The sequence below is a fragment of the Microcaecilia unicolor genome, chromosome 5, assembly GCF_901765095.1.
Source record: "Microcaecilia unicolor chromosome 5, aMicUni1.1, whole genome shotgun sequence".
NCBI classification, from domain to species: domain Eukaryota; kingdom Metazoa; phylum Chordata; class Amphibia; order Gymnophiona; family Siphonopidae; genus Microcaecilia; species Microcaecilia unicolor.
In genome coordinates, this window is record NC_044035.1 from 302,223,825 (window position 1) to 302,245,401 (window position 21,577).

The 21,577-nt window shown below is 45.2% G+C and overlaps 1 protein-coding gene across 5 annotated transcripts in view; it reads right to left on the minus strand.

The window, feature by feature from the left end:
* LOC115470793 (chromodomain-helicase-DNA-binding protein 9-like) overlaps window positions 1-21,577 on the minus strand; it is a 624,303-nt gene that overhangs the window by 313,677 nt on the left and 289,049 nt on the right. For all 5 annotated transcript variants that reach the window (XM_030204322.1, XM_030204321.1, XM_030204320.1 and 2 more), the window contains one exon: window positions 19,489-19,665. In XM_030204322.1, coding sequence (XP_030060182.1) covers window positions 19,489-19,665 — 177 coding nt within the window. The remainder of the gene's footprint in view (window positions 1-19,488; window positions 19,666-21,577) is intronic.

Genomic DNA, 21,577 nt, shown 5'->3' on the forward strand with positions numbered 1-21,577 from the left:
TAGGTAAATTTGCTATCGCCCCCTCAAGCGTCACGGGACTAGACAGGGACTCTGACTCCACTTCCAATACTCTAGGAAGTTTCACCTCCTGCAAATATTGTTCAATGACACTCCGTGATGCCCTTTGCTCTGACTGGTATAGTTGGGCGTAGTAATCCCAAAACGCTTCCTGTATCTCCTCTGTTTGGTTAACTTGCTTTCCAGAGATGTCATAGACACTGGATATATAATTCCTCTGGGCTTGCTTTTTAAGTTTATGTGCCAGAAGCCTACTAGCTCTGTTTCCGAACTCAAAGTGTTCTTGCTGCACTTGCTGCATCTGCATTGCTATCTCTGACATCTGTATGTCATTGAGCCCTGAGCTGATGTAGTTCTTGTAACTTTTTATTATCTGTTGGGTCTGCTTTATGTGCCCGTTCGCTATCCTCCATTGTCTTTCTAAGAGCGGCCTCCTTCCCTGTTCTCACTCTGTTGAGGTGGGCCTGCAGAGCAATTAGTTGTCCTCTCAGAACCACTTTCAGCCCCTTCCATAGGCTAGTCGGTTGTACCTCTTCCGTGTCATTGAACTTAATATATTCTACTATATATTTTTCAATCTCAGTTACATTCTGTGGGTCTAGTAACATCGCTTCATTTAGTCGCCAATGTTTCCGCCCTTTATCCCCACGTCCTATTTCAGGGTCAGGACCACCAAACAGTGGTCTGACCATCTACAGGGTTCGATTTTCACCTCACCCACTCACCACCCCATCGCCCAGCCAGTAATCAATTCTCGAATATGTTTTATATTTAAGGGCATAGTGTGTGTAGTCCTTTTCTAACCCGTGCCCTTCCCTCCAGAGATCCACCAAACCCCATCTTGCCATCCAGGCCTTAAAAGCAGCACTCTCACCTTTAGCATATCCCACAATGCCACCGGAATTATCTATTCGAGGATCTACCGTAAGATTTAGATCTCCCCCACCAACAATTGGCCCTTTGCATGCTTTTGTATAACATTTTCCAATTCCCCCAGAAATACCTTTTGACTGTCATTAGGTGCATAGACACATAGCATGGTGTAACACATATTATGCAATGAGACTACCATCAACATATATCTGCCCGCTACATCTTTTACCGTTGTTATGTATTACCCAGGGCAGTGATCTTGATAATGCAATCAATACCCCCCCTCTTTTTTTTGCCCTCTGTGCTTGACGCACAATGAACTATAGGATAGTGTTTATGTCTTACCAAATGCTCATGGTTCCGCTTCAGATGTGTCTCTTGAAGAAACACCACAACTGTTTTTTGGCGCACCATTTCTCTAAACATCTGCTTTCTTTTTTACAGGATCTTAAGACCGCGTACATTTACAGTCACACATTTATACATTGCCATACACTGTTATAGTAGTCTCGCCTGATATGCTAGGGATGCCCTCTGTCCCCTCCCCCCCATTCTTTCCCCCACCCTCACCCTCCCATACAGACAAATCCCCCCTCCCGGACTTCAATATACCCCCCTCCTCCCCTTCCCTCCATCCATAGCACCATTACCAGATTCTGATCGGTGCTTCGAGAGAGGAACTTGTACCTCTAAACCCCATCCAGTTGTGCTGCCCTTCTGATTGTCTTCCCTATCCATTAATGTTTATGCAAACATGACAGATCACTATGTCTCCCGGCTCAGACATACAGGTAAATTTAACACCAAACAGGCCCAACTCGCCATTTCTTTAGACAGTTCAGTACCCGTCACAACTCAGCGTTGATTCCCAAGAAATGACTCAGTATATGAAGCGTTCCCATGTCAACTTCAGGTGAGGCGCCCTGCCGACTTCTGGCACTGAAGGCGCTTGTGCTCCACTCGTTGCCATTTTGGATGTGTCCTCGGGCCTGCATTCGACTGGGATACCCCCGCTGTAGAAGGCGTGGCTGCCAGGTCTTCCCCCTGAAGGATCTCATGGGCTTCTGCCACCGATTTAATCTGATGCTGCTTTCCATCCTTATAGAATATCAGCGCAAACAGGTGTCTCCACCTATAGCGGGCACCCATATCTCTTAATCTAGCTGTAACTGCCTTTAGATCGGCCCGACACTTCAGGGTGGCTGCCGCCAGATCTTGATATATTTCCACAGAGTAGGAGTCCCACTTAAAGTCGTTTGCTTGCCGCTCTGCTGTTACTACTCGCTCTTTCAACTTAAAGTCTTGAAAGCACGCTATTATATCTTTGAAGAGGTTCTTTCTGACAGCCCCTAAAGCCCGATATGCTCTTTCCAGGGCTACTTTTTCTGGTGGTATGGGCTCCTCCGTTTCCGCTAACAGTGAGCTGACAATTTGCTGGACCAGCAACTCACTGTTCTGATAAGTCAGAGTCTCTGGCAGGCCGCGGAATCGGAGATTATGGCGCCTGCTCCGGTTCTCCAGGTCTTCTAGCTTATCAGAGATTAGTTGCTGTACCAGGCACATATCATCGATCTGCCGATCCAGAGATCCCAGTGTCTCCACCTGTTCCTCCAGGCGGCCTTCAGCTTCCTCAACTCTGTGCCCCAGGTCCGCTATCTCGCCCCTCAAGTCGGCTCCCAGGGTCGCCAGATCTGATCGAACTGCGGATTTCCTGCAGCAAAGAGTGCAACTCTGGGAAACCACCCGTCTCGGGTTCCATCCATTCCTGCATCGCGAACATGTCGCCTGAGGGCTGTATCTCTTCCAATTCCTGCCCCTCAGTGGCCTCGTTCGCTCGAGTCGCCATGCACTTTTTGGCCGTGTCGTGTTCATACGTGAATTGTGACAGATTGACGGGTTCCGCACACTTTTCCATTTCTGTTTCGGATCCCCGCACACGTACCCCAACATACACACACTTCCAGCTCTTCCAACTGGTCCGTCTGGTACTGGTTGCTCGCTAGGAGCCGGGAAACTGCTATTTATCACTGAGGGTTCTCGGGACCACAGTGTTTAAGCAGCCATGCTCTCCGATGACGTCACTTCCTCCACTGGGAAACCTATCTTTACGCAAGAAAAGTAAACAAAAACAAGAGAAACAGGAAGCCTTATATGGTTCTCCAAACAAGTATCTAAAAAAATAAGGGCAAAAGAGGCTTCGTTCAAGAGGATCATGGAAAAGATTATCGAATTAAACTCAAAGAAACGAAGAGGAAAATATGGCTAGCGAAAGCACAGGCAGAAGAAAAAAATAGCTAAAGATGTTAAGAGAGGCAAAAAGACCTTTTTCAAATATATTGGAGAAAGGAATAAAGATAGGAATGGAATTGCAAGACTGAAAGATAACTGAGCATGGCTGTGTGGAGAGTGATAAGGATAAAGTGAACGTGCTAAACAATTACTTCTCTTTGGTGTTCATGGAAGAAATTCCTGAAGGACCATGGTCAGCTGCTGAAGGAATATCTGGGAATAGAGTAGATATTGCGCCGTTCACGGAGGAAAACGTTTATAAATAGCTTGAGAATCTGAAGATAGACAAAGCAATGGGGCCAGATGGGATATGTACTACTACTTATCATTTCTATAGCGCTACCAGACTTACAGAGCGCTGTACACTTGAACATGAAGAGACAGTCCCTGCTCGACAGAGCTTACAATCTAATTAGGACAGACAAACAGGACAAACAAGAGATAAGGGAATATTAAAGCGAGGATGATAAAATAATGGTTCTGAACAAGTGAATAAGGGTTAGGAGTTAAAAAGCAGCATAAAAAAGGTGGGCTTTTAGCTTAGATTTGAAGACGGCCAGAGATGGAGCTTCACGTACCGGCTCAGGAAGTCTGTTCCAGGCATATGGTGCAGCAAGATAAAAGGAACGGAGTCTGGAGTTAGCAGTGGAGGAGAAGGGTGCAGATAAGAGAGATTTAGCCAGTGAACGGAGTTCCCGGGGAGGAATGTAGGGAGAGATGAGAGTGGAGAGGTACTGAGGAGCTGTAGAGTGAATGCACTTACAGGTCAATAAGAGGAGTTTGAACTGTATGCGGAAACGGATAGAAAGCCAGTGAAGTGACTTGTCTCAGATACTGAGGGAGCTCAGAGAAATACTGGCGGGACCTCTTAAAGATGTATTTAATAGATCTTTAGAGACGGAAGAGGTTCCGTGGGATTGGAGACAAGTGGATGTGGTCCCTCGTCACAAAAGCAGAGACAGGAAAGAAGTGGGAAACTACAGGCTGGTAAGTCTCACTTCAGTGGTAGGAAAAATAATGGAGTCGCTGCTAAAAAAAAGGATAGTTAACCTTCTAGAAGCCAAGGGGTTACAGGATCCGAGAAAACATGGCTTTACTAAAGGAAAATCCTGCCAAACGAATCTCATCGACTTTTTTGACTACCTAGTCACCTGACCAAAGAACTGGATGAAGGACATGTGCTAGATGTAATCTACTTGGATATCAGCAAAGCCTTTGATACTGTCCATCACAGAACACTCGTGAATAAGCTGAGAGAGCTGAACTTAGGACCCAAAGAGGCATATTTTCAAAGCACTTAGCCTTCCAAAGTTCCATAGGTTTCTATGGAACTTAGGCATAGTTTGACTGATTTATTTGGGGGATCAAAGGGTGGGGTGTGGCATATTAGCATATTCATTTCCATACATACATCTTATACATATTCATTATGCTTATTCAAAACATTCACACAAGCCTAAACAACAGAATATGAAGCCAGAATTCAAAACAGTGGAGATATATATATATATTTTTTTTTTTAAACTGAAATGAGCCAGCAACATGGGAAAATTTATCTCATTATGCATACTCTCACAGTCACATAAATTAACAAAGGGAAAGTGAACTTTCTCTTGCCTCTTACCTAGACCTGACTCCATCACCCACCCATTTTCTCCTTCTCCAAATCCCAGCTCGCTCTTCCTTCCTTCCTCCTTACCATTACTCCCCCATACCATGCACATGGATAGAAAAGCTTAGTCCCAACCCCACCCCAAATATTATCTGACTTAACCCTTTAGTACCCAATGTTCCCATAATTTGTTCCCATATGGCTTATTATGGGAACATCAGGCACTAATGGGTTAAATTATGTTGCCTGAAACTCTGCTATAAAAGAAAATACTGACCTCTGACTCTGCATTGTCACAGTGTTAAATGCAAGTGTGCATTCTGCTTCCACAGGAGTCTTCCACATGCAACAATGGCTGCAGAGTGAACTAGAACATTTCTGCTGGCTTTATTCCCAGATATTCAATGCCAACCCGTGTCCAGGCACTGGACTTGAATATCCAGGCATATGCAGCCAGATAAAGCATAGCTGGTTAAGTGCGTATTCATCACTTAACCAGCTAGGAAGAAGCACATAAAGATAGTACTGTGTTTTATGAGGTTATTCTAGCTGGTTCAAGTGCTTTATCCCTTTACAACTCACCGTCAAAAATATTCAAATTGTGATTATCACCTCACAAACAGCACACGCTCCTTCCACTGCCTGACACTTTGTTTAAAGTAGATGGGTTTTTGATTGCATGATGACTATATAAGGTATTTAAACCATTGGTGTTAAGTATATTTATTTTGAATGGTGGGGGCCCCTGCCCCAGAGCCTGCTTTAAAATAGGACCAGGCATTTTATGAAATAACTCAAAACCTATACAGAAAACTTAAACTATAACAGCCCTAACCCACATAGTGAAATAAATATTACACTTTTCTACCACTGTTGTCCGAGCGTTTTATTTTTGTTATTGGGCTGGTCCCAGTATCTTCCACTTTCCATGTGTCAGTTGGCCTTTCCATTTCTTCTCTCTCCTCTTGTCATCTTCCTTTCCTTTTCTACATCTGTCTGGTACTGATTTTTTTGTTTTATGTTTCCCTCCCAGCCCTTTTTTTTCTACTCCGTGTTTATCTCCTTTATTTCTCACCCTCTTGTCCTTAGTCTTCATTTCACGTTATCTCCCTCTCTGCTTATTCCATCTTTTTCACCCTCCCTCTTAGCAGCCTTTAAAATTTGTTTTTTTTCAACTGAAAAAATGTTCAATTTGATATTAACTTTTGGTGGAACATATGTACTGTTCACAAATATGGCCAGTTCAAAAAGAAATCAGAAAGAGTTGCAGAAGGCTGTGGAAATCATTATATAACTTTAATGATTCTATTTAACCAGCTCATGGTGTTTCCTTGAATATGAAAGTGGCACATGGCAACTTAAGCTTGCTGGTTAATTTTCTGTAAGTAATTAAGAAGTCTGAACAAAGCATTTTGTTTCCTATGGATATACACACAAAAGGAGAGAAATTTCCCCAAAACTCATACCCAGATAAATGGGTTATTTGAAAATTGCATACCTCCCAGCAGAGAAAAAACATGTGCAATGTTGATTCTTTTAATTAAGCAACTGTCAAGACTTACTGCTTTGTCCCCCTCCTAGCCCTGAGGGGCCTGTTATCGCCATCGTCGCAGCAGCACTGGAGTCTTCAAATCTCTCTTTCTCTCCTTCCAGCCCCACGGCACCCTGTCGCTGTACAGCCTGGAAGAAAGGTTGGTCTGCCACTAGGGCTTGAAGTTCCCTTACTCTTTTGGCTGTTCAGGCCATGTGACCGAGTAGGAGCATCTGACAAGAATACTTGGGTGGATTTGAACACCTGAGTAAACAGATGTAGCACATTGTTTGCTCTTGGTTGGGGAGGGAAGGCTCTGCCCCGAGTAGTATGGAGGAGGGCCCCTATGAATTCTAAGGTCTGAACCGGTTGAAGATATGATTTGGGATAGTTGATCACAAACCCAAGGAGTTCTAGTACTACTACTACTATTTAGCATTTCTATAGCGCTACAAGGCGTACGCAGCACTGCACAAACATAGAAGAAAGACAATCCCTGCTCAAAGAGCTTACAATCTAATAGACAAAAATAAAGTAAGGAAATCAAATCAATTAATGTGTACAGGAAGGAGGAGAGGAGGGTAGGTGGAGGCAAGTGGTTACAAGTCAAAAGCAATGTTAAAGAGGTGGGCTTTGTCTAGATTTAAAGGTGGCCAAGGATGGGGCAAGACGTAGGGGCTCAGGAAGTTTATTCCAGGCGTAGGGTGCAGCGAGACAGAGGAGTTCTAGGAGTTCAACGGCAGATGGAATGGATGTGTGCGCCGACTCCCGGGAAGATGCTTTGATTAACCAGTTGTCTAGATAGGGGATGACATGTATGCCCCACCTGCGAAGTGTTGTGGCTACCACTATCAGGCACCTCATGAAGACTCAAGGTGCCGAAGCCAAGCCAAATGGTAAGTCCTTGTACTGATAATGCAGAGTCCCACAGCGGAAGTGGAGGAACTTTCTGTGTACAGGGAGAATAGGTATATGCATGAATGCCTTCTTGAGATCTAGACAGCAAAGCCAGTTGCTGAGTTGTATCATGGGAAGTAGTGATCACAGGGAAACCATGTGAAAATTTTCTTTGGAGTAGAAACTTGTTTAAGACTCACAGATCAACAATTGGTCATACTCCCCCTGTCTTTTCTGGTATGAGAAAGCATCTGGAATAGAACCCTCAACCCCTGTCTGGCAGAGGAACTGGTTCTACTGAATTCTGACAGAGAAGGGTCGAGAGTTCCTCTAGAAGTAGTGTCATTTGGAGGGCGATGAAGTGAGACTCTCTTGGTGTATGGTTGGTAGATCTTTTTTCCAACACAGAGAGTAATCGTGCTGTATGGTGCATAGCACCCAATGGTTGGAGGATATGAGAGGCCCTAGCTGCTTGGCACACACAACTGTACGGTGTGAATGCTCTCTACAAAAAAAGTCAAAAACCTGGGTTCTTTAGACTGTGAGGGTGTCTCAGAATTTTGACTCCCACAGCTACCTTGGACATCAGAGAGTATTCCTTTGAGACTGAGTAGTGTAATGACGCTTATATAGTAATTAGTGCATCAAAATCCTCCTGCAAATCTTCTAGAAGAAGAAGAGAAAGCAGAGGTTTGTGGCCTGGATAGTATCTGTATGTTGTTTTGATTAGGTTGGCCACTTCCTCTACTTTGTCACCAAAAACGTTTTCTTCATAACTAGGGGCATCTGCTAGTTGCTCATGGACAGCAGATTCAAGGTCTGATATGAGCCAGGATAGAAGTCGCAATGCTACTGCTATGGTGGAAAAGCGTCAAGAGATATCAACGGCATGAAAGCTAAAATTATGTCTTACCTAATAATTTTCTTTCCTTTAAAGCAGCAGATGAATCCAGGAACTAGTGAGTTAAGTCCACCTACCAGCAGGTGGAGATAGAGATAAACAAACTAAAGGCAGTGATGCCAGACAGCCAGCTCCTTCCTCAGTTAGTATGTCATTCTTAAGCATTTGCCAAGGCTAAAAATATGAAACCAACAACAACCAGAAACCATCCTCACTATGAAAAACAGAGAACCAAATAAGAACTTCAAAATAACTGCAACTTCATCCAGAAATCGGAATCCTTTCCGTGTTCCCATATCTGTCTGAACTCTGCAAAAGAGAACCCAGAAGGAAAAAATAGCAACACTGTGCGGAATAGCAACACTGTGCGGAAAATGAAAAAAGCATCGGCTGAACTAGGGAGGGATCCTGGATTCATCTGCTGCATTAAAGGAAAGAAAATTATCAGGTAAGAAATCATTTTACCTTCCTTGTCACTTGCAGGAGATGAATCCAGGAACTAATGGGATGTACCAAAGCATTCCTTAAGTAGGGTGGGAAGCCAACGCTCCCCGCACCAACACTCCTGCCCCAAAATTCGCATCCTCCCGAGCAGACACGTCTAGCTTGTAATGCCTCACAAAAGTATGATGGGACGCCCAGTAACCGCCCGACAAATCTCTTCCAGAGATAAGGCCGACGCCTCCGCCCAAGAAGCCGCCTGTGCCCGAGTAGAATGCACCTTCAGGGCCACTGGAGACGCCCGCCCTTGTAGCAGATATGCCACTCCAATGGCTTCCCTAATCCAGCGAGCAATGGACGCCTTAGAAGCCGCCTCACCTCTTTTCGATCCCGACAAGGGCATAAAGACATGATCCGAGCGTCGAAACTCGTTAGAGATCTGCAAGTACCGAAACAAGGCTCTCTGCACGTCCAGGAAACGTAGCAAGGCAAACTCCCCCGGATAATCCTCTCTTCGAAAAGACGAAAGTTAAACCGCCTGATTGACATGGAAAGCCAAAACCACTTTAGGTAGAAACGACGGCACCATCTGGATCGACACCCCTGCTTCAGAAAACTGCAAAAAAGAATCTCTGCAAGACAACGCCTGAATTTCAGAAATCCTCCTACCCGAAGCAATGGCCACCAAAAACACTGCCTTAAGTGTTAGATCCTTCTCAGAAACCTTATTGAATGGCTGAAACAGTGGGGCCTGGAGGGCTCGCAGTACCACATTCAAATGCCACGCTGGACACGGCTGCCGCAGAGGAGGCTGAAGCCGAAGAGCCCCGCGTAGGAAACGGACCACATCAGAGTGAGCTGCTAAAGAGGAACCGTCCAGTTTGCCCCTAAAACAAGCTAGCGCAGCCACCTGCACTCGAAGGGAATTATATGCCAATCCCTTTTGAAGACCATGCTGAAGGAACTCCAGAATAACCGGAATGTCAGCCCGAAAAGGCGATTCAGCACGCAAAGCACACCACGCCAAGAAAGCTTTCCACACTCGCGCATACGCTGCTGAAGTAGACTGCTTCCGTGCCCCCAAAAGAGTGGCAATGACTGGTCCTGAAAATTCCTTCTTCCTCAACTGCCGCCTCTCAATAGCAAGGTCGTAAGACCAAAGTGGGAGGGATTTTCCATTTGAACTGGCCCTTGATGCAGCAGATCGGGAGTCACCGGAAGTCGCAATGGTGGCTCTGAGAGTGCTCGAACGAGATCCGCATACCACGGCCATCGGGGCCAGTCTGGGGCCACTAGAATGACCGGCCCACGATGCCGCCCTATGCGGCAAAGAACTCTCCCTACGAGAGGCCACGGATGAAAAACATACAGTAGCTGTTGTTCCGGCCATGGCTGGAGAAGAGCGTCCAATCTTGCAGATCCTGGCTGCCATTTGCGGCTGAAGAACTGGTGAACTTTGGCATTGCAAGTCATGGCCATGAGATCCATTACTGGTCTACCCCAACGTTGACAGATCAGCCGAAAAGCCGAGTCCGACAGCATCCATTCCGCTGCGTCCAAAAGAGTCCGGCTGAGAAAATCCGCTTGAACATTGTCTTGACCCGCAATGTGCGCTGCCGACAGACTCTGAACATGCGCTTCTGCCCATACTAGAAGACGAGACACTTCCACTGCCAAGGGAAGACTGCGAGTGCCCCCCTGCCGATTGATGTAGGCCACCGTTGTGGTGTTGTCCGAGAATACATGAACCGCCTGCCCCTGCAGAAGGTCCTGAAAACTCCACAGCGCATTCACGGCTGCTCGCAACTCCAGATGATTTATCGGCCAAGTATCTTCGAGAGGGGTCCACGATCTCTGGGCTACTCGATGAAGACATTGGACTCCCCAGTCCGCAAGGCTGGCATCCATCACGACTACCACTCAATTGGGAGACGCCAGAGAAACACTCTTCTGCAAATTGGCTGACCGGAGCCACCACGCGAGACTGTCCTTGGCCCGGCGTCGTTGATAATCTAGCGACGTCAGCAACCATCTGCTCAAAAGGAAATTCTGAAGAGGCCGCATATGAGCCCTTGCCATGGAATGACCTCCAAGGTTGCAGTCATGGAGCTGAGGAGCTGAACATAGTCACACACTCGGGGAGTGCAACGCCTCAATAAGGTCCGTACCTGAGAAAGCAATTTGATCCTTCGCCCCTTGGGGAGAAACACCTTCCCCCGCTTCGTATCGAATTGCACTCCAAGATACTCCAGACTCTGAGTAGGAACCAGATGACTCTTGTCCATATTGACTACCCAACTTAAGGATTGCAACACCGCAATCACTTGGTCGGTGACCACTCGACTCTCCTCTGCTGTCGTCGCCCAAATCAGCCAGTCGTCGAGATATGGATGCACTCGAATCCCCTCCTTCCGCAGGAACGCCGCCGCCACCACCACCGTGACCTTGGAAAAAGTGCGTGAGGCAGTGGCCATTCCGAAAGGAAGGGCCAGAAACTGGAAGTGCTGACCCAGCACCGCAAATCTGAGAAATCTCTGATGGGGCTGCCAAATGAGAATGTGTAGGTAAGCTGCCCTCAAGTCGAGAGCCGTCAAAAACTCGCCTGGTTGAACAGCAGCAATAACTGCCCTTAATGTCTCCATACGTAAGTGACAAACCAGCAAAAACTGTTTACTTTTCTGAGATCGAGAATAGGCCGAAAAGCCCCTCTCTTCTTTGGAACCACAAAGAAGATGGAGTACCGACCTGTGCGCCTTTCGAAAGGAGGAACAGGCACGATAGCCCCTATCCTTAGCAGGTCTCGCAAACACTGCAGATCCGCTGTCCTCTTGGCCTGTGGTCCTCTTGGCCTGCGATACACAGCGGGACGCCAGAAAAAAGTTTGTGACGGGAGAGAAGAATTTTAGCTTGTAACCTTCTCGCACCACATCAAGGACCCACATAAAAACTAGAAACAGAAGCTTGAAGTGTCAAAGCGGCCACCTCAAAGGCACGGTTTAAAGAGGCCTCTAGCTGTCTGTCTTGCATATCCTTAAGTGCCACACCACCTTCCACTGGAATAGTAGTCTTCTTAGTGACCGCCGTCACCAGGGCATCCACCCTAGGTAGAGCAAACTGCTCTAAACAGTCCGCTGAAACTGGATACAGCCTGGCCATAGCCCTGGCTACTTTTAGCCCCCCCATCCGGATCCGCCCACTGGGCTGAAATCAACTCTTCAATAGCTTCATGTACTGGAAAGGCCTTAGAAGGTTGTCTGGTACTAGCCATCTTGGGGATGACCGCCTGAGAAGCCGCAACCTCAGGGTCTTCTATATTCAGGGCTTCCAGCGCCTGAGAGATAAAGGAGGACAACTCCTCCTTATGGAAAATCCTCATGGTGGAAGAGTCCTCCGGTTGGTCAGTGAGGACACCATCCTTCACGTCCTTTACCCCCGTCTGATCCGAGAGAGCCACCACGGAGGGAGCTGCCGGCAACTGTCTGCAGGACCCCTCCTCAGACCCCCCCAAAAGCCTAGGCTTTTTAAGGGAGGAGAAATCCTCTGGAGAAAAACCCAAAATCTCTTGGTTACCTCCAGACTAGGGTTACCATATTTGCCCTAAGAAAAAAGAGGACACATACCCCGCCCCCTGACACACCTCTTCCCCGCCCCTACCCCGCCCCCTATGCAAGACTTCAATGGAAGTCTCGCGAAGCTGCCGCTTGAACTGTTAGCAGCAATTTTGAACTGGCACAGGGAGCAAGACAGTCTGTAGGTGTGCCGGGCAGGAAAGAAGGGGCTCTTTTCTTTTTTTTGTCATCTACCGTCTTCCCCCCCCCCCCCCCCCAACAAAAAAACAGTCAATTCCCAGCAAACACATGAACAACACTTCATGCATATCTGATCTATCATCTACACTGATTTTTTTCTATGTTTTTTTTTGTTACATTTGTACCCCGCGCTTTCCCACTCATAGTAGGTTCAGTGCGGCTTACATATTATATACAGGTACTTATTTGTACCTGGGACAATGAAGGGTTAAGTGACTTGCCCAGAGGGAGCTGCTTGTGCCTGCAGTGGGAATTGAACCCAGTTCCCCAGGACCAAAGTCCACCACACGCTATACACTAGTACTAACAAATTAAATAATCCGTGCAACACTTTGACAGCTGTATCGTATTTACGAGTAATCAAGTGTCAGCGAGCGTATTAGTACATGGGCTGGCTGGGGCCCATTTTGCAAAACCTTACAGTTTAATGGCAGCAGTTACTACTATTATATTCAAGGGTCCTGGGGAGGAGAATTCTATGCAAAAAAAAAAGAATAATAATTGTGCACCTGTTTTGTAATTTTCTTGTGTAGAATACTCCCATTATATTATAACAGGCTTCTTCTCCCTCGCCCCCCACAGCAGCAGTTTCCCTCTTCAATTCCATCTCCAATTCTTAGTTTGTATCTCTTCCCCCTTCTTAAGTTCAGTCAGTTTTCTCTACCCCTCCTTCTTAACAAATCTCCAAAATTTTCTCCTTCTCCTCTGACCTCCATCCCCTTTTTGGTCAGCTGTTCTAAAGACTTTAGCTGCAGCATTCATTTCTACCTTCTTAAATTCTCTTCCCAAACCTCTTCCTTCCCCTTGCTGAGTCCCAGCAAGGTCCATGTTCTCTCCATAGGTATAGGCCATACCCCCCCCTCTCTCAGGCAGAAACCCACCTACTTTAATTTTTCTACTTCAATCCGATATCAATATTAGCATACATTCATTCTCCATCCACCTTTGCCAGCTCTCTCGCCCCCCCTTACACTCTTCTACGTTCCCTTCCCCCCACGTCCCCACTGCAACCACATGGGCCACAACATGGCAGCCTACCTGCCTACCTACCAACTACCAAGTTACCTACATCCGAAAGAAAGTGTCTCCGTCCGACCAGGTCCCGGACCCAGAAGAGTCGGATAAAAACAAATTGACCTCGTGGTCCTCATCATCGATATGGTGACGGCTGCAGGCGGCAGGCAGTAGAACTGAAGCGCTGCACTGCGCGCCTGCCTGCGTGCTTGATTCGTGCAGGGCGGAAGATGGATCAACTAATCAGCTGACTGGGGCGGGCACACGCACGGACGCAGCACGTCGGACGAGGGGAGGAGACTGAGATTCAGGAGGAGGAGTGGAGGACTCGGAGAAAACCCGGACAAAGCCAGCAAATGAAGAAATCCGCCCGGACTCCCGACAGCGCCCTCAAAAAGAGGACATGTCCGGGGAAATCCGGACAGATGGTAACCCTACTCCAGACCCCCTGAGATGCTTCTCTGTTTCTCTTTTAAATAAATTCTATGGTTCTCTCTTTTTTTTTTTTTTTTTTTTAGTGAGGAGGCAGAAACAAACAGGGAAGGAAAGGAACACCAAAAGCCTGTTCAGAGGAAATTTGAGGTGCAGCAGGGACCCAGCAACTATGTATGCTGACAAAGGGGACACCACCAGTCCGCTAACCCCTGCTCAAACTGGCCACCGGCCCAGGAGCACCCTCAGAGGCCTTGGGCCCAGGAGCTGGAGAAAAGCCGTCCACCACCTGCTGAGATAGAGACATACTAACTGAAGAAGGAGCTGGCCATCTGGCATCACTGCCTTTAGTTTGTTTATCTCTATCTCCACCTGCTGGTAGGCGGAGTTAACACACTAGTTCCTGGATTCATCTGCTGCAAGTGACAAGGAAGGCTTGGTTTGCCAGTTCAACTATCAAGATGTTTTCTGTGAACCTTATGGAATTCATTGGCCTTCTCAAGAGAAAGGAATTCTGCGAAGGAGAGAGTACTCTGTATTAGCGATCTTAAGTAAATTGTGAAATAAAGTTGATAATCTAACATGCCATTGGTTAGCACTGAAGCCTGAAAAGTTTTACTGACAAAGGGTCCAGTGTTCTAGGTTCTCTCCTCCTGGAGGAGCAGAAGCATGAAATCTTGCACTGTGAGTGCATTTTAAAGCAGATTCCTCAACTAGGGAATGATGAGGTAACTGATTTCACAAACACAATGCATTTCTATATCCTATACATTGTATCAATTTTCTTTGGGGCAATCTGTCAGTGGAGTCTCCCAGCTTTTGTTTTATTTTTCATAATTGTATGAAGTGCAACAGTGATTCCTTCTCTACAAGAAGAATCATAATCCAGAGATTTAGAGTTTGAACGAGGTTCCACCTCTGTCTTCAATTTGTAAGGTATGGTTTGGGCCATCTCATGGACAAAACCAGGGAAGGATATACTTTCTGGAGGAGACCTACGTCTCTCAAATAGCAGAGAAGACTCAGATGGGATACCATACGATTCCTCAGCTAGGATGTCCTGTGGGTCCTGATCTGTCTCCCAAGAAAGGTCTGACTCTTCAAAGCACTGTTCATAGGAAGTATGTGGAAACCAGCGTTGACTACAGCGTCGGCTCTGCAGGTTCCTCATCGAGTACAGAATCCCCTGCAATGCTTGATGCAGATATCGATGCAGAACCAAAACGTTTTTCACACTGGGCTCTGCGACCTTTAAGGGTCCTTACTTGCATGTGCAGGCAAAGACTACAATGTGTTTCGGTGCTCCGTATCCAAGCACTGAACACACTAGTTATGGGGGTTTGTGCCTACTGTATTGAGTACACTTCTTAAAGTCCCTCAGCACTCTCGTTGACATGGAGGGAAAAATGGTTGACACAAAGTGAAAAGCCTTTATGGCCCGGGGAAACCTAGTAGTCATGTACCCAAAAAATTGGTCTATGTTTCCCGTACAAAAGAAGTGCTCAGAAGACCCAAAAGCTGAAAATTGAAAAATAATTGAAAAAATTAATAAAATGAACTTAACAGAAAAAAAAGAGGAATATGAAGAAAAAATAACACCACAAAAAAGGTAAGGCACCGAAAAGGTAAAAGTTTGATGCACTGAGATTAAAAAAAAAAAAAAGAAAGAAAGAAAAGAAAAGAAAAGAAAAGAAAACAACAACATCCTTTCTGCACCATGGAAAGCAACAGACTACTGGTCTCGCGCCCGAGTGTGGGGCAGGAAAGCACTTGTGCATGCACAACCTCAAAGATTTAAAGTAACAGTGCACTTGGCAGTGTCTGCACCAGGCTCTGTAGATGACATCACTAATGTGAGAACATTATGCTTCCTTCTCCTCAGAGAATCTCTATACAGTCACTGCAATCGAACATCCATAGGCCACTATACATTCTTTTTTGCCAAATTTCTTCCACCGCCCTGGAGATAATGGTCTTTTATGTTGCTATACAGCAAATTTATTTACCTGCATCAGGTGTTCTCCAAAGACCTATAGGTGACATCTGTTTTGTACCGTATTTTTCGGACTATAAGACGCACTTTTTTCCCCCCAAATTTGGGAGGAAAATGGGGGGTGCGTCTTATAGTCCGAAGGTAGACTTCTCCCTACTCATGCGATCTTCCCTGGTGGTCTAGTGACGTCGGGGCAGGAAAGACCCTCCTCTTTCCTGCCCAGCGCGCTGCTCTCCATCCTCCTGCATGCAGCCTGACGGTCTCGGCGAGATTCAAAATGGCCGCCGAGACTTCAATTCTCGGCGGCCGTTTTGAATCTCGCCGAGACCGTCAGGCAGCAATGCATACAGAAGGATGGAGAGCAGCGCGCTGGGCAGGAGAGAGGGGGCTCTTTCCTGCCCCAACGTCACTAGACCACCAGGGAAGATCGCGTGAGTAGAGAGAAGTGGTGACAGGGCCGGGGGGAGGGCGGGATTCGGACAAGACGCACCGGAGCACCTAGGTTTTAGAGTTGGGAAAAAGGAAAAAAAATTTCTTCCTATTTCCCTCCTCTAAAACCTAGGTGCATCTTATGGTCCGGTGCGTCTTATAGTCTGAAAAATACGGTAATTGTATATGGTGTCATGGCCAATCCAAAAAGTAGAGCGCAAAACTGTAAACGTGAACCCCATGTAATATTGATGAGACTTCCTTATGGGGATGTGCAAGTAAGCTTCCGTTAAATCTAAAGATGTAAGAAACTCTCTTTGCTGCACTGCCACAATCACCTATCTTAAGTTTCTATTTGAAAACCTGGGAGCCTTGAGAAATTTGTTTACCACCTTCTTTTTCTGGAGCTACAAAATAAACTGAACAACATTCTGTTCTGTCTTTTGGAGGTAAAACTGGAACCACTGCTTCTAACTGAACCATCCTGAATAAGTCTGTCACACTGTCACCACTGTTGGATGACAGCGAAAGGGCAATTCCAGAACACACCTCAGGAAGAAGCCAGGTGTAATCATATCAAATAACTTCTAGTACTCAAAGATCTATGGTTAACTGGGCCCACCTCTGGTATTATTATTGTATACTCTGAATTATATTTATATTGCTAGTATAACCTCTTACTTAAAGAGAAGGCCTGCAAACCTTCATTGTAAACTCTTGGTAGTACCCTACATTCCTGCAGAAATATTTTGGCCTCCTCTACAGCTACCTTAAAAGGACTGATCTCTGAAAGTCAATCTTTTGAGCTAAGTAAGCTCTCACTCTTTGTGGTCTATATCTCCTGGACTCCCTAAAGCATCCTCTAGATGAAAAACCTCTAAAAAGGTTTGGGGCGATCTTCCAGAAGTCTAGAACATCAGACTCAAAAAAACTTTTAACCAATTTTTTTAAAATGCTCACTGAAAAGCAAACCTCCTTAAAAGGTAATTTACTCATTTTAACATCAGCAGTCCAATTTCTGAGCCATAGACAACAACGAGCAGGAACAAGAGGCACTTTTTTTTTTTTGCCTTTATACCATATAAAGCATCTGCCAAACAGTTGCACCCAAATCTAAAAAGATGGAACTTGGATCATCCCCCAATGCCAACTGTATATCTCTTCTCCACCAATTTCTCTGACCACCTACATCACACCTGAGCTACACAGCATTCATAGACAGCCGCCTTGAAGGCTAATACAGAAACTAAATGCTTCAAAAGAGACTCCATCTTGCTGTCCTGGGGATTCTTCAATGCTGTACCCCCTTCAACCAGGACTAGAACTGCGCTTATCCAATGAAATCTGGTAAATTAAAGTAGGTACATTGTCCTTACCAAAAATACAGACTATAGGAGGATCTTTCTTCAGTGGAATGTCATCCCCCCTCAGAGAGGATGTCTTCCTCTAGCCCAAACCGCTACCCTGCCAAATTTAGATCTAACTCCTCCTCTATTCCAGAGACTACAGAAAGCCTATCCTCCATATCTTCTACCCTTTCCAACCACTTAACAACTACATTAGGAGAAAGAAGCAGGGGCATTAGGTAAAGCAAAATAAGTAGAGGGTAAATCTCTTCATACAAAAAAGGCTCTGTGCAACAAGTGAAAAAAATTCAGGCTAGAAAGTTTGAGCAAAACCTAAGCCCTGAAACTTACCCACAAGAGAAGGATCCATCATAGCCAGTGGGGAGGGAGACAGCGGAGGAGGCTAATCTCTGCAGGCAAGTCACTGCAAACATGGCAGTAATTCCTGCTAAAATTTGGATTGCTGTCACTTCAGCAACATTAACTGTTGGTTGGGTTCCGTCAAAGGGACTGGAGTGTCACCCATTCGGTGATCCTTTGGCATCAAGAAAACTCCAGCTTTCTCCTCACACTGTCAGCACTTGCCCACCTCTGAGATGATCTACCTTCATATCCCACAAACAGAAATGCAACTGTTTCTATCTTGCATCACTGCCATATTGAACACACACCAGCACGCTGCAAAAAAGCTGATCTGACAAAGAAAACCAATGAAGTATGTGAGGAGCTATGACATACTAACTCAGGTCTACATTCTACCTCAGGATTGTATTCAGAGGGGGTATATCTGAGGAAGGGTGGAGGAACAGCTGAGTATGGGAATGGGGTTGGTTGTTATATGCCACTTTGATTGTTGTGTTGTAGCGTTTTGTAATGGGAACTGATTTTGTATTGTAACTTTCAAAAATTTAATAAACACAAAATGGAAAAAAAAGAAAACCAATGAATAACAAAAACCTTGCCAGGGTAGCCTTTTTTATTTATTTATAGTACATTTCTACCCCACATTTTCCCACACACGCAGGTACAATGTGGCTTACATAGGAGAATGAAAAATGACAATGCAATAAGAGAAAATGGTAAGAGACAAGAATAGGCAAGGAAGGGGAAGGGGGCATAACAGATGCAGGGGTAAGAAAGTGGGACTATTGATCGGTAAGAGAGTGGGGGGGAGTAGACCAGTCCAAATAGGTGGGTTTTCAGCAGCCTCTTGAACAGCTGGTGATCATTTTGCAGCTTTAAGTAAAAGCAGATAAAGCATCAAAGAAGCACTGATACAGGCAACTGCTAGTCAAAATATCTGCTAAGGAACAATTAAGTTTGGGCATTTGAGCATTCCCCCAAGGTACAGATCCAAGGCACAAGAAATACCTAATTCCTTAAGAAAGGAGTTTGTCAGGGGCCTCCCAGGTGTCTAGGTGTTTAGAAAGCCAGAACCACCTCCTCCTCCTCCCCCCCCCCCCCCCCAAGCTTTGCTTTTATTTATTTAATTTTTTAAGTGTGACTGACTAAAGAAATGGGGAACACATCTTACCAGGCCATCAGAGGTTATATGGGAAGTCTACTACCTGCTAGAGATTAAGAAATGCTGGCTAGTCAGGGGTTGCACAGGGTTCTTAAGTGATGACATCATAGTTCTGCAGTTGAATCTTGCCTGCTGGAAGGACAACACAAACTCAAGTGTCTGGCGTGGTCTGGTGGGGCAGTAAGGAAGCTTTCTAAAATTGTTATTTACATGTGTAAATGCCACATAAACCTTGTTAAAATGACCTCCTTAATGTTTGTCCATATTTCCTGTGTTTGTTTTTCCAAAACTGACAAAAGATAATCATCATTCAAGACTGATTAAAAGGACAAAATTGAAGAAAGCTATCATAAACATATGACAGACTAAGTTACTCACCAGATTCATTAGCTTCAGACCTTCAAGTAGTTTGCAGTTTTTATTCTTTAACCTGTGTGCTTCATCAATGATAACACAGCGCCATTCTATGGCACTAAGTTCTGGACAGCCCCCAAGAATCATTTCAAAAGTGGTGATGATAGCTTGGAATTTGTAGATTCCTCGAACTATTCGACCCTGGAGATTTATTAACAAATTTAAGTATTTTTCAAAACAGTTTTGACTACCTCCATTCTTAGCTATCAATCTGTTGTATTATCTCTTGCTGCTCAAATATTTTGAAACATTTATCTTTCCACTGAGGCTCACTTAACAATTGCTAAGCACTTTAATTGAAACCAGTTTTAGAAATGTAATGACATTATGTTTAAGACAATAAATTAAAAAAACTTGCATTTCATTTCAGCGCTTAAAATCTTATATCCGATTGTCAGCAATTGAGAGTTATCTAAGGCATTGTTTTGAACCTATTCAAGCTCAAGATATACTGTACCAGCATTCACAAAAGTGTTATGCAGCACACCAGCTTCTGTGGAACAGGCAATGTAACATGGACAGCAATCATACTGTGTAAAAGAAAAGCAAAGCAAACACTGGAAGTCCCAACAGAGGATGGAAGGATTCAAGGAGGTGGCTCAAGAGGGAGAAGATATGAGCTATCCATGCCCTACATGCTGCCTGTTAATTCCAACACCTCAGGAGAAATAGGCAAGTATGATTACACATGCGTTCAGAAAAGTACTGCACATTTAAGAATTACAGGGGGGCTTTTACAAAGCGTGCTTAGCGAATGCTAAATTGGGACTACTGCTGGCCCAATGCGGCCACCAACGGTAGTTCTGCCCTGAGCACACACAATTTCCGGGGGAAAAAGATTATCAATAGAAATCAAACAAAATAAAACATGGAAAAGAAAATAAGATGATACCTTTTTTATTGGACATAACTTAATACATTTCTTGATTAGCTTTCGAAGGTTGCCCTTCTTCGTCAAATCGGAAATATGCAAATGCGCTAGCTGACAGTGCATATAAGTGAAAACATTCAAGCATTACTATGACAGTCTGACAGGGTGGGAGGATGGGGGTGGGTAGGAGGTATGCATGGGGACATCAAAGCATATCATTGATATTCTAACAGGATGGGTATGGATAGGTGAGGGGTGGGGTGATCAACAGAGACATACAGCTGTATGGTTTATAATGGGCCAGGAACCCCAGATCCTTGTTAAGTCCTTTCTGTTGGGTGTTAAAATATTCAATCATTCTGACTTCAAAGGTCTTACGTTCTTGTATGGTTTTGAAGTTACCTTTCAGTATTCTCACTGTGAAATCACTGGTACAGTGTCCTGGTTCTGTGAAGTGCTGTCCCACCGGGGTGGGGGCCCTACTGGCTGTATTGTTCATGTGATGTCTATGTAAATTGAATCTTGTCTTAAGCATCTGGCCTGTTTCTCCAATATAGCATCCTTCGTTACATTTTTTACACTGAATGATATATACCACATTGGAAGATGAGCAAGTGAAAGATCCCTTTATGTTGAATATCTTTGCTTTGTGGATAACTGTGGGGTCCTGTGAAATACTTTGGCATAGTTTGCAACTGGATAAATTACAGGGACGTGTGCCCTTCTGTTCCTTTTCAGTCTGTGATGGAAGTTTACTTCTGATTAGCTTGTGTTTTAAGTTGGGTGGCTGTCGGAAGGCCAGTACTGGTGGGGATGGGAATATCTCTTTCAGTAATTCATCCTCCTGGAGTATAGGTTGTAGATCTCTTATGATTTTCCTCAGTTTTTCCAGCTCTGGACTGTATGTCACTACAAGGGGGATTCTGTCTGTGGATTGTTTCTCCTTGTACTGTAGCAGATTCTCCCTGGGTGTTTTGAGGGAGGAGGCAATATTCTTGGAGATTATTTTGGGGTTGTAGCCTTTCTGTTTGAAGGATGCAGTCAGGCTTTTAAGGTGTCTGTCTCTGTCCCCTGGGTCAGAGCAGATACGGTGGTATCTTGTGGCTTGGCTGTAAATGATGGATCTTTTTGTATGTGAAGGATGGAAGCTGGAGTTGTGGAGGTAGCTGCATCTGTCTGTGG